General features: G+C 45.4%; 1 protein-coding gene across 2 annotated transcripts in view; it reads right to left on the reverse strand.

Annotated features, from left to right (window-relative positions):
- Positions 1-5,469: 5,469 nt before the first annotated feature.
- NCMAP (non-compact myelin associated protein) overlaps positions 5,470-13,270 on the reverse strand; it is a gene marked incomplete at its 5' end in the record, with an annotated part of 42,594 nt that continues 34,793 nt past the window's right edge. For both annotated transcript variants that reach the window (XM_082662336.1, XM_082662335.1), the window contains 2 exons: positions 5,470-8,448; positions 12,789-12,873. In XM_082662336.1, coding sequence (XP_082518462.1) covers positions 8,307-8,448; positions 12,789-12,873 — 227 coding nt within the window. In that variant the 3' untranslated portion in view covers positions 5,470-8,306. The remainder of the gene's footprint in view (positions 8,449-12,788; positions 12,874-13,270) is intronic.

The following is a 13,270-nucleotide window of genomic DNA, read 5'->3' on the forward strand; positions in this document are numbered from 1 at the left end:
TCCATCAAAAGATACCACAAAGATGGGACTCCTCTGGCAGTCCAGTGGTTAAGACTCTGCACTCCCAATACAAGGGGCACGGGTCTGATCCTTGGTCAGGGAACTAAGATCCCACATGCCACATGGTGTGGCCTAACAACAACAAAAAAAGATATCATGAAGGGAGTCAAAAGACAAGTTGTAAACTGGCAAACTGGGAGAAGATATTTGCAACAAAATTATTGAAACTAAGAAAAGATTAACATCTAGAATAGATACTGTTACAAACTACCATAAACAAATAAGAAAAAGACACACAACCCAATGCAAAGATGGGCAAAGACTTGAGCCAGCATTTCACAGAACTTATCAACATATGACAAGACGCTCAACCTCTCTAGAAGTCTAGGAAATGCAAATTAAGATCACAAGGCACCAGTTTACATCTACTAGACTACTCAAAATTGTGAAGTCTAGTGATACACAGTGTTGAAGATGTGGATTAAACAGAACTCTCATGTACTGCTGGCGGAAGAGGAAATTTTACAGATCCCCAATACATGCAGGTCTGAACCTGATTTTTCCCCTTCAGCATTCTGAGGTCTCCTGGGCCCATCTTTGCGCCCCGTGCTCCCTCCTCTCCTCCTCTGAGACCCCTCCCCCCCCACTTCCTTTTCTTCTTCCTCTGAGCTCTGCTTCTCCTTCAGAGGATGCTCCTGTCTTCCACATCGGTGACTTCCATGTGTGATCCAGAGCGTGTGCTTATCCTCCCACCTCGACTCACAAAGAGAGGCGATAGTTCCACCGAGGACCCACCATCTCGCAGACAGGATAGGGCCCTCCCATTGTGCTCCAGACAGTGGTAAGAATGAGGTTCCAGGGCAGGGGGCATGAGGTTGAGGAAGACATCTCCCAGGAGCCCACCCCAAGCAAAACTGAGTAAAATCTGGAGTGGAAAGCAGTGTCAGGGGACCTGGACTCCTCAGGGATAAGGAGGTGGAAGAAAAATGGAGCTGCAGAGATCGGCACTGTGGCCCCAGTGCATAGGCTGTGCTCATGGTCACGTCCATGTCCTCTGTGGGACAGGCTGTCATGGCAGTGGCCATGGCTATGGCCATGGGGCAAATCCTCCATGCTCGTGACCGGGAGTGTGCCCACGCCAGATGCTCTTGTGAGTGTGGCCATGGGCACAGGCGTGACTGTCCTTGGTAGAAATCCACACCTGGGTGCCTGCGGCTGTGACCACAGAAGTTCTCATGCAGGCCTCCATGACCCTCATGTCTGGTCACCAGAAGCCCCAAGGCCACCCAGGTGAGCAGTCCCACAGCCACCCAGTGCGGGTCCCTGGGCCTCAGGCCACCAAGCTTACCAGAGGGACAGAGACAGTGACTCCTCTTGACCTTCAGCTCTATACCTGCGTGGGGTCAGCTTTATTCCACTCATGCCCTCTGTCCACTTCTATGGTCGCTCCTCCATTCCATTCTGTCCCCACCCTCATTGTTCCCAAGACTCTTCCTAAGAGTATGCCGCAGACAGCACTTTTGAAGAATTTTGCTATCAGGGAAAGCAGAGAGGTGGCCCAGTGCCTGAAGGGGCCCGAGTGGTCAATGGGAAGTTTTTGCTTGTTATTTTTAATGAGATAAATTAAATAAATGAAAGGGAGTGTCTATGGTGGAGATGAAAAGTAGGAGTGGCGATTCAGGGTGAAGTGGAAAACATAAAATAAGAAGGGGCTCACTTGGTCAGAGATGATGGCGCCATGAACTTGGAGAGAATGGTGGAGGGGCCAGGCAGGGAGGAGAAGCAAACACACAGAACAAAACAAAACAAACACCACCCTCTTCTCCCCTCCTTTATTATGCAGAGCAAACTGCCCAATTCACAGATTCTTCCAGTCAAGGTTGTGAATACTGAGACATAAAAGTTTTGTATCTTTTTTACTCCATATGCCTCCTAAGACAAGAACTGGAAAGCTAGAAAGAATGCCTAAATTGGTTGTTGTATTTCTCTGAGATCAATTAAGGCACTGCAGCATCTTTAAGAACATCTGGGGGCCCAGGTAACATTCATTCAAGCGATTGAGTTGAGGCAGGAAGGGACCCTCTCTGCTACCATCTGGGCTGTGATCAGGTAGAGGGTTTCATGTCACTAGAGACCTGAAGGTCATTCTTGTTTTTACCTGCTTCTCCCAAACGTGGGCAGACAGTCAAGAGTCCAGGACAGTAGTATCTGCTGAACCACAGTAGTTCGCCTCTTTGCCAGGAAATTTTCTGTATGGGGAATGGGTGTCCTGGGACAAAGGGCTACAGAGCTGATACAATGCCCCCCTGTGTGTTCCCATCCAGTGGGCCGGAGAGGATTCCTGGAGACATTTTTGTTGGGTTACTGCACACCCACAAATAGCTACTTAAAAAAAGGAAAAGAACAAAACTTCACAATTAGAGGGCTATTTACAAAAGGCATTTAAAAATTAACAGACACACAGATGCTCCTGTTACTTTTTGCAATAGACTTGAAACTGTTCTCCCAGCCTCCAGTCTCTCCCACACCAATCCATTCTGCACATTATAGCAAGATTCATCTCCTTAAAGCACAGATCTGATCTGGTCACTTCCACACTCCAGCACCTTCTGTGGCTCCCCATTGCCCTTTATTTATTTATTTAGATGGCTGTGTTGGGTCTTTGTTGCTGTACGTGGGCTTTCTCTAGTTGTGGCGAGTGGGGGCTACTCTTCGTTGCGATTCACAAGCTTCTCACTGCAGTGGCTTCTCTTGTTGCGGACCATGGGCTCTAGGTGCACGGGCTCGGTAGTTGTGGCACACTGGCTTTGTTGCTCCGTGGCATGTGGGGTCTTCCCGGACCAGGGATCGAACCCGTGTCCCCTGCATCGGCAGGCGGACTCTCAACCACTGCGCCACCAGGGAAGCCCAAAGCTGTTAGTTTTTAAAAAGGCAAGCCGCAAGCTGACAGAGGACTTATATCCAGAATACATATAAAACTCTGACCAGTCAGTAATGAAAAAGGAAAGAAGCAAATACAAAAAATGGACAGACAAATGGAAAGATAACTTCATAAAAAATGAACCCTAATGAAATTGAAATGGCCAATGAACATATGAAAAAGCGATCAGTTCCATTAATCATCAGGGAATACAAATTAAAACCATAATGAGCACCCACTGCACACACATCAGAATGAGTGAAATGGAAGATTCTGAACATATCCTAGTGTTAGTAAAAGATGGGGAGCAGGTGGTTAATAAAAGATGGGGAGGGCTTCCTTAGTGGCACAGTGGTTGAGAGTCCGCCTGCCGATGCAGGGGACGCCGGTTCATGCCCCAGTCCGGGAAGATCCCACATGCCGCGGAGCGGCTGGGCCCGTGAGCCATGGCCGCTGAGCCTGCGCGTCCGGAGCCTGTGCTCTGCAACGGGAGAGGCCACAACAGTGAGAGGCCCGTGTACCGCAAAAAAAAAAAATCCTACCCATTCTTCCAGGTTCTTTTTAAATACTCCCTCATTAACATTCACAAAGTCACAAAGTCTCTGGGATAAGAGTAATTGGTGGCGACTTTACTTCCTCTATGATTTCACAGCACTTTGGGATCCTGTGATCACTTGCCTGGAAGCATGTGCATGGAAAGAGCAAGAGCTTTGGGGACCTGGGTTCTAGTGCCAGCCACTTCCCATGTGGGTGGCCACGAGCAAGTCCCCCACAGCCATATAGTACTTAGCTACAAGCAACAGGAAGTGACCCTTGATTTCAACAGAAAAGGGAATCAGGTAGTTGCTAGAATTCCTGGAAGGCTAGAACCAGGCTCAGAGATATGATGCCCGGTGTGATGCTTAAAATCCTACTACAGAACTAGTTTGGTACAGATACCATGGCTGATGTTGTCGGGCACAGCTCACATAGTCAACGCCAATGGGCACTGGGTCTGGACTCAGGAATGCCCCTGCCACTGCTGCTAGAATCCCTGATGTGGCTGCCTCTTGAAGTGGAGTGTGCCAACACACCTGCCACCAGAGCAGATCCTGCAGTTCCTATCCCTCGAGGTTGCCAACTTCTGGATTCAAAGTCTGCGGCACAGGTGTCTGATTGGCAATGCCTAGGTCATGTGACCTCCCCCTAGCTGCAAGAGACTCCGAGAAAATGAGTGTCTGGCCTTTCCAGTTTTTATAACAGGAGGTGGTCTTGTCTCTTAAAGTAGAGGACTTCCCAAACACCGGAATGGTCACTGCTGGGGCTCAGAGTAGCCTGCCCAAGATACACCATGATGGCATATTGATTATTTTGAATTAAAGTTACTTGAGAAACAGCTAGTAGAAAAAAAAATGATATTAAAGAAAACCTCTCTGACCCCCCTGTTTCTCCCTGATAGTGGGAAATAAATCTCCCATGTGAAGGTATCCTCCTTATACCAGGAGGATAGAAAGCATCCTTCTCACCAGAGTTAGGGAATTCAAGGCTAAGAAATCTGTATAAAGAAACATTGTTACTTCTTCATTCATCTGCTACACCAAGCACGAGCCCCTTTGTTCCATTGAATCTTCACAAATAATTGCTTCTTTGTCTAAAAATGATATTGCATAAACAGCCTGCTTTGGTCACTTCAGGGGTCCCATTTCTATGAGACCTCCATGCATATAAATTTATTTTTTTTCTCCTGTTAATCTGTCTTATGTGTGTGTATATATATATATATATATATATATATATATTTTTTTTTTTTTTTTTTTTTTTTTTTTTTTGCGGTACGCGGGCCTCTCACTGTTGTGGCCTCTCCCGTTGTGGAGCACAGGCTCCGGACGTGCAGGCTCAGCGGCCGTGGCTCACGGGCCCAGCCGCTCCATGGCATGTGGGTTCTTCCCAGACCGGGGCACGAACCCGTGTCCCCTGCATCGGCAGGTGGACTCTCAACCACTGCGCCACCAGGGAAGCCCTGTCTTATGTATATTTAATAATTAGACCAGTCAAATGAACTCGACATCACCAAAAGAAGGACACATGTCCATGACATCACCTACAGACAAGCTACCTCCCTGCACCTGTTTCCTCATCCAAAAAACAGAACTAATGATGGCTCTATGCAGGGGAGCTGTAATGGTTAAAGGAGCTGGTGGGTAGGAAGGACCCATCCTATGCCTGGCTCACAGCAGGAGCTTAGTTAATGGTAAACATCATTATTGGTGATTTGGGCTCCATTCTAATGTCTCCTCCACTCCCCGGGGTCCCCAAACCTTGGCTTCTCAGCCTGCTGTGAAATGGGATTCTCTGCATAATATTTCATCAAGTTAACACATTTTCTACCTCACAGAGCAGCCCATCTTTCCCACCATCCTATAGAAGTGAGAACGCAATGTTTGAAACAGCTCCGGCTTTCCCTCAGGGCACTGTCTACATTGTCAGGGGAAGGAAGTTTCTAAAAAATGTATTTGTTATCTGTAAACTGAATTGAAATCAACTCAACAAATGTTTGATTTAAACTTTTTTATTTTTAGACATTTTTCTTTAAGCGTTTAATATCATTTATTGATTCAGTGGCCAAATAAGGCAGCATCTGCTCTGTTAGGAAAGGCACCTGTCAGAAAAGAAATTCAACTGTGCTGCAAGACCCCTATCTCAGGAGGCCAGCTGCAGACTCCCTGAGAGCAGGGACCATGCTTACTGTATTTAGTAGCACCTCAACTGGCATACAGGAGCCCTTAAAGGATGTTTACTGAGGTAATCGTCATCAGTTAAAAACAAAACACAACGTTTTTCTTTGCCTCCCCCTCACCTCTCTACCTCCCCCTTCCATTTCCAAGCTTTCATTTATGCTAGAGGGATATGTTCTTCTTTCTTCCAGGAAGATTCCACTGTGGACAGAAGAGTTTGGCTTTAGGGCTAGAACACTCCAAACAATTTTATTCTTTTTTTTTTTTTTTTGCGGTACGCGGGCCTCTCCCTGTTGTGGCCTCTCCCATTGCGGAGCACAGGCTCCGGACGCGCAGGCTCAGCGGCCATGGCTCACGGGCCCAGCCGCTCCGCAGCATGTGGGATCCTCCCAGACCGGGGCACGAACCCGTGTCCCCTGCATCGGTAGATGGACTCTCAACCACTGCGCCACCAGGGAAGCCCTAATCTTTTTTTTTTTTTAAAGCAGAATACATCTGGGAAACATATCTATGTGGGCTTGAGTCCTTAAATGGCTTTGTCCTGGTTCGAGGCCATCTCATGCCTTGCTCCTTGGGCCTAAGTGGTGGGGGAATGAAGCAGAAATCCTTAGAGCTTGGATGGATTTGGAAATGGCCCCTTTGTCTACAATCATGGAAGCCCAGAGGAGGCTACCAAAGTGGCTTTGCCCCACTTTTGGTGTGGAAGCTGACCCCCGACCTCCACTCAGACACATGGGTAAGCCTGTCCTCCTCTTGCTCAGCTCACAAAAGAATCCATGTTCTGTGAGCCGGGATGTTAGGGAAGAGTGTGATACAACAAAAAGATGGACTTTGGAGTCAAAGAGGCCACGGTTTGAGTCTTGTCTTTGCGACTTACTGTCTCACAAGCTGTGAGACTTTGAGCAAGTATTTTTTCTTCTTGAGTTTGAAATTCTCATTGGCAAATGGGAAAAATAATACCTCCCAGGGTTATTGGGAAAAATAAATCCCATGACATAACTTATGTAAAACACCTTGCAAAGTGTCTGCTGGATATTTAAACACAGGAGGGAGAAGAGATGTCTGGGGAGAAAGAATTTGCCTGTATTTCTCCAGATATATTCAAGTGAGCATTTTTATAGTGGGATGACATGAACTGTGTGACCCTGTGTCCGTCTTCTTACCTCCTGACCCTCAGTTTTCCCTCAAAAGAGATTTCCCTCAGAAGGAGAGACTCCTAGAGTTTAAGGTTAAATGTCAGAGTGTGTCACTGTCTGTAACAGAATACAGATTTATTACCTTGTTTCCAAGATGCCTTCAACTGTAAAATGCACAACTGGCTAAAAAACAGCTTTTTGAGAGAGAGAGAGAAAAAAAATGCAACCTCATTAGTGGACGCATCCATTTTAAGACATATTCTGATTTCAGAATCATTAAAATGGGAACAAGTGTATGTCTTACAATGGAAGAAATTCATAATAATAATGTTGGCTCCCATTTATAAAGCATCTGCTGGGCGCCAGGTGCTACCTAAGCTGTTTTACTAAGTCCCTGGCTTGTCATAGTCACCCAGTGAGGCAGACGTTATTCCCATTTCATGTTAGGAAACAGAATACGGAGGGGTCAAGTCACTTTCCCAAGGCCACAAAACCAGGAAATAGGGCTTGGAAGGCAGGTCTTCTTAATTCCAAAATGCTTTCCTCTTTCAGTAGGTTGTTCTCCAGGCTGAAGTGTCAAAGAGATGAGTTCTGTCCAGAGGAATGGTTTGTGAATGTGGTACTTTGAATATATCCTGAATCTTTGCAAGGTGACCAGGAAGGGCAGAGGTAACATAAATAGAGCTGTAATCTAATCAGTCTCCAAATACTGGACCTTGGAGGTAAGATGGTAACTGGAGAGTGAGGATTGCTCAGAATCCAAATAGAGGGAAGCCAAGAAATGAGACTGAGTCAAGGTTAATCCAGCCCCCGTGGGGGGGTGTGGGGGGAGGGGCCCTGACCAGACACCAGGCTTATTCCAGGCCCATGGACACTACAACAAGCTTTCATCCTAGATGCCGTTCTTCCTCAAGGTCATCCTATGTCTTCGACTTTGACTCTTTACTAAAGAAGTAGACACCTTTGGAGAAGAAACCAGTTTTTCCCAAAACCTTTCTTAAAGAGGGAGAAATGTGCTGATCGATGATCATGAGCTAGCTAGCAGTCATTTAGCACTGGAACAAGTTATAAATTAACAAGCTGGGCTGTTGGTGAGTTAGTGCCTGATTATGGGATTGACTATTTTGCTCTACAAAGCTGTGGATATGGCCCTTCCCCTGATATGACCTCAGGGCAGACCCTCTAAGGAGCATGCCCTGACCCCTGACTCCTGACCAGAAGACTCCTGGGCCATCTGCCTGTCTGTCTGTCTGTCTAGCTATTGTGTTTGTGGGGAGACAGCTAAACCCACAGCAGTGGATTCCCAAAATAGCACAGCTTTTTGGAAGGGTGGCAGCAGGGATATGGACGTACCTGGGGTGGGGCCCGGCAGGGTGGGGTTGGGGGTTGCCTGAAGCATCAGGGATTGCATAAGAGATGCCCCTGTTGACCTGACCGGAACAAACTCATAGTGAAGCTGCCAGAGGAGAAATGTGCTTCTTGGTCTTGACTGAAGGCTCTTTGGACAGTGGCCGAGACAGTACCCAGGATGGGGGGTCACCGAGTCTCCACGTGGACGTCAACAGGGCTGAAGGTCACAGTTGCAGGGTGTTGGCTGCTGTTGCTGTTTGGGCCCAGGGCAGAAGGGGAGGCTGGCTTGGGGACCTTGGGCTCCAGCTCCCGTCTTGTCCTCATTTTCCTGTAATGAGATACACACGCATGGCTGAGCCTTCCCCCTCATATGCCTTGGGGAACGAGCTCTGTGACTACAGCTCCAGTGATGAAATTAATATAGATCATCGTTAAATCATGTTGCTTAATTGCCAATCACAGAAGCTTACAACTGGAAGGGATCTTAGACATCAGGTAGTCTGACCCTTCAGTTTCTTTGTTTAACCTAGGTTGGATAATTTTATTTTTTTTCCTATTAATGAATGAGTAAAGTAGCAGATAGGTGGCTATTTTGAAGGCAAAATGAAGCTATTCCGTTTTTTTTCTGTTCAAAGTTGTAACGTGAAGCCTCATCATGCTTGCTAAGTTTATTGCTGGAAATATTGAAGAACTTTTTACACAGTTGAGAAGAGAATGGACTTCAAACATATATCCTGGCTTTCATCTCATATGCCATAAAATTCAATAACTAACAACAATCACTCATTCGAATGTCTACATGAAATTTCATCTTGTTGACCTATCGTGCTTCTTTTTTCAAAATTTCAAATCCTCAGAAAAGTTACACAAATAGTACAACTAATATCTGAATACCCTTCACTAAACAATCGACAAACTGTTAACAATTTGCCACATTTGCTTTCTTCCTTTTACTTGCCCCATTTACACACACACACAGACACACACACACAGTTTTTTAAAAAATCATGAACCATTTGTGAGTTAGTTGCAGACATCATGCCACTTCAACACTAAGTACTCCTAAGGACAAGGGCATTCTGCAATGTAACCATAACACAATTATCACACTTTAAGAACCTTCCATTTTTGTTGTTGTTGAATTAAAATTTCTGCCTATTCTTTTCTTTGCTTTTTGGCTGCATTGGGTCTTCGTTGTGGCGCGCAGGCTTTCTCCAGTTGCGGCGAGTGGGGGCTGCTCTTCATTGTGGTGCGTGGGCTTCTCATTGCAGTGGCTTCTCTTGTTGCGGAGCACGGGCTCTAGGCGCACGGGCTTCAGTAGTTGTGGCGCACGGGCTTAGTTGCCCCGCAGCATGTGGGATCTTCCTGGACCAGGGCTTGAACCCATGTCCCCTGCACCGGCAGGCGGATTCGTAACCGCTGCGCCACCAGAGAAGTCCCCCTATCCTTTTCTTTTATTGAAGTATAGTTGATTTACAATGTTGTGTTAATTTCTTGTGTACAGCAAAGTGATTCAGTTACATATATATATATATTTTTTTCATATTCTTTTCCATTATAGGTTGTTATAAGATATTGAATATAGTTCCCTGTGCTATACAGTAGGACCTTGTTGTTTATCTATTTTGTTTGTATCTGCTAATCCCAAACTCCTAATTTACCCCTCTCCCCCAACCCCTGCCTTTTCCCTTTGGTAACCATAAATTTGTTTTCTATGTCTGTGAGTCTGTTTTGTAAATAAGCTCATTTGTATCATATTTTAGATTCCATATATAAGTAATATCATGATATTTGTCTTTCTCTGTCTGACTTACTTCACTTGGTATGATGATCTCTAGGTCCATCCACGTTGCTGCAAGTGGCATTATTTCATTCTTTCTTATGGCTGAGTAGTATTCCATTGTGTATACATACCACATCTTCTTTATCCGTTCATCTGTCAGTGGACATTTAGGTTGCTTCCATGTCTCAGCTATTGTAAATAGTGTTGCTATGAACACTGGGGTGCAGGTATCTTTTTGAATTATAGTTTTCTCCATATATGCCCAGGAGTGGAATTGCTAGATCACATGGTAACTCTATTTTAAGTTTTTTAAGGAACCTCCACACTGTTTTCCATAGTGGCTGTACCAACTTACATTCCCACCAACAGTGGAGGAGGGTTCCCTGTTCTACACACTCTCTCCGGCATTTATTATTTGTAGACTTATTTTTTTAACTTTTTTTTTTTTTGCGGTACGCAGGCCTCTCACTGTTGTGGCCTCTCCCGTTGTGGAGCATAGGCTCCGGATGCGCAGGCTCAACAGCCATGGCTCACGGGCCCAGCCACTCCGCAGCATGTGGGATCTTCCCGGACCGGGGCACGAACCCATGTCCCCTGCATTGGCAGGCGGACTCTCAACCACTGCACCACCAGGGAAGCCCTAACTTTTTTTTTAACTGATTTTTTTTTTTTTTTTTTTGGCTGCATTGGGTCTTTGTTGCTGCACACGGGCTTTCTCTAGTTGCAGTGAGCGGGGGCTACTCTTCATCGAGGTGCGCAGGCTTCTCATTGCGGTGGCTTCTCTTATTGCAGAGCATGGGCTCTAAGTGTGTGGGCTTCAGTAGTTGCAGCACACGGGCTCAGTAGTTGCAGCACGTGGGCGCAGAGTGCACGGGCTTCAGTAGTTGCAGCTCTCGGGCTCTAGAGCACAGGCTCAGTAGTTGTGGCACATGGGCTTAGTTGCCCCACAGCTTGTTGGATCTTCCCGGACCAGGGATCGAACCCGTGTCCCTTGCATTGGCAGGTGGATTCTTAACCACTGGACCACCAAGGAAGTCCAGTAGACTTTTTAATTATGGCCGTTCTGACCAGTGTGAGGACATGCCTCACTGTGGCTGTGGTTTGCATTTCTCTAATATTTAGCAATGTTGAGCATCTTTTCATGTGTCTATTGTCCATTTCTTTGGAGAAATGTCTATTTAGAGACACTTCCATTTTAAAGATGATAAGATCAAAGCACAGCGAGGCTAAATGACTTGCCTGCTTTTGACAGACCAAAGACTGAACCCAGGTTTCTCAATTCCCAGCCCACGTATCATTGTACACAGGATGGGGTGAGTAGAGTCTCCAGCCAAATTTCAACCTAGAAAAGGGGTTTAGAGCTCCAGCAATGATGGAGAGGAACGGCGGGTAGAACCTGGGGTCTGATGCCACTTCCTGGTTTGAAATAGACCCAAACTGTAACAGCCCAAAGATTTTTTAAAATAACATATGAAATGTTATTATTGTTATTATATGTGTACTGGTGGGAACATTTTCTCTGAAACGAGATGAACGGGGTTTGAATCCCAACTCTGCCAATTAGGGCTGAGTAAATTCAGGCATGTTACTTAATCTTCCTGTGCCTGTTTCACACCTATAAAATTGGGGATATAGAAGCACCCACTTTGTGGTGCTGTTATGAAGACCTAATGAGTTAATACATGTCAAGAGCTTAGAACCGTGCCCAGCACATAGTAAGAGATCAATATATGTTAGCTACCCTAATAAATACATTAATATTATTATAAAAACAATGCAGAAATAAAGAAGCACACCACTTGACCTTGCAAAAACCAACCAACCAACTAACCTACTAGCAATCCAATCATGCAGACATACTGGTTGTTAACACCTTGCGGTATATCATTTGAACTTTTCCTGGGTGCATGTGCGTAACCCATGTGTATGATCATAATGTACATACTGCTTTAGGGACTTCCCTGGTGGTCCAGTGGTTAAGAATCCACCTTCCAATGCAGGGGACGCAGGTTAGATCCCTTGTAGGGGAACTAAGATCCCATATGCTGCAGGGTACTTAAGCCCACACACCACAACTACTGAGCCTACGCACCCTTGAGCCTGTGCGCCACAACTAGAGAGAAGCTGCACACCGCAACGAAGAGCCACTAGCCACAACGAAAGATCCCATCTGCCACAACTAAGACCTGACGTAGCCAAAAAATAAATTAATTTTAAAAAAATGACGTACATACTGCTTTGTAAATTTTGACAATATGTTGTAAACAACTTTCCTCATCAATTTATACATTTATACAATATTTTTAATGGCTTCCAGGTCTTCTAGGATGTAATTGAATTTAGTCTTTTAATTTTGATTTATTCACTGAAAAGAATAATCTTCTAGCAAAGCTGTGACTACAGGTGATAACACATAAGGTGATAACACAGCAGTTACTCTTCTTACAATTTATATGATTTTATTTCCTCTTATTTGGTCCCAGAAAGTAAAGTCACAGGTATGTGCATTTCAGAATTTGTCACCTCAAATACTCATGTGGTCCACACAATACAACCTAGCAGAGGGCTCTCCAGAAGAGGATTGAAACACTCCTCTCTTATTTGTAAATTACAGATAAGAGTTTACTACACAGCTCAAGGTTATTATCATTGTCATTATATTATTATATTTTAAAAATATTTCTCCAAATACAAAAATATATGGTCACTGTGAAGTTCTTCCAGTAGAACAGACAGCAAAAAAGGACCCACAAAGGGTTAGAGCGTTTGATGATGGACTCATAGATACTGCTGTGCACATAATAGGCACCCACAAACATTACTTCCCATTCATTCTGGCATCACTGAAGGGACCAGACAGTTCCAAAGCCCAGGGCATCCCATACCTGTTGTACATCTTCAGCAAGATCAGAACCACGGTGAAGATGATGATGACAACCACCACAATGGCGGCAACGATGGCTCCCGAACCTACGAGGAAGAGAGGAGTGGGGATGGCTAACGTGCAAACTGAAATGCAAGGAAGGATTCGGAGGCTGGGAGGAAGACACAACACCTGGCATCCTCACTGGGTCAAGGAGAGGAGAGAACGTGAAATCCTGGCATACTCACTGCTGACCCCAGGACAGAGTCACATCTAGAGTGGCAGTGTACCTCTGCCTCCAATGGGACTTGGAGGGCCATATCCTCAGCACCTGCCCTGCCAAAATCCTGCCTTAGGCTAAGCCCTGCTCTTATCATCCCCAAGATAGCCTTGAACTACTTTTGTGAAATAAAACATCCTTCCTTCTTTCAGATGATATAAAAGTAATATGTGGTTTTTGTAGATAATTTTTTTTCCCTACAGGACACACATGGGCAACAACAA

The sequence above is a fragment of the Grampus griseus genome (assembly GCF_964374135.1).
Source record: "Grampus griseus genome assembly, chromosome: 1".
NCBI lineage: Eukaryota > Metazoa > Chordata > Mammalia > Artiodactyla > Delphinidae > Grampus > Grampus griseus.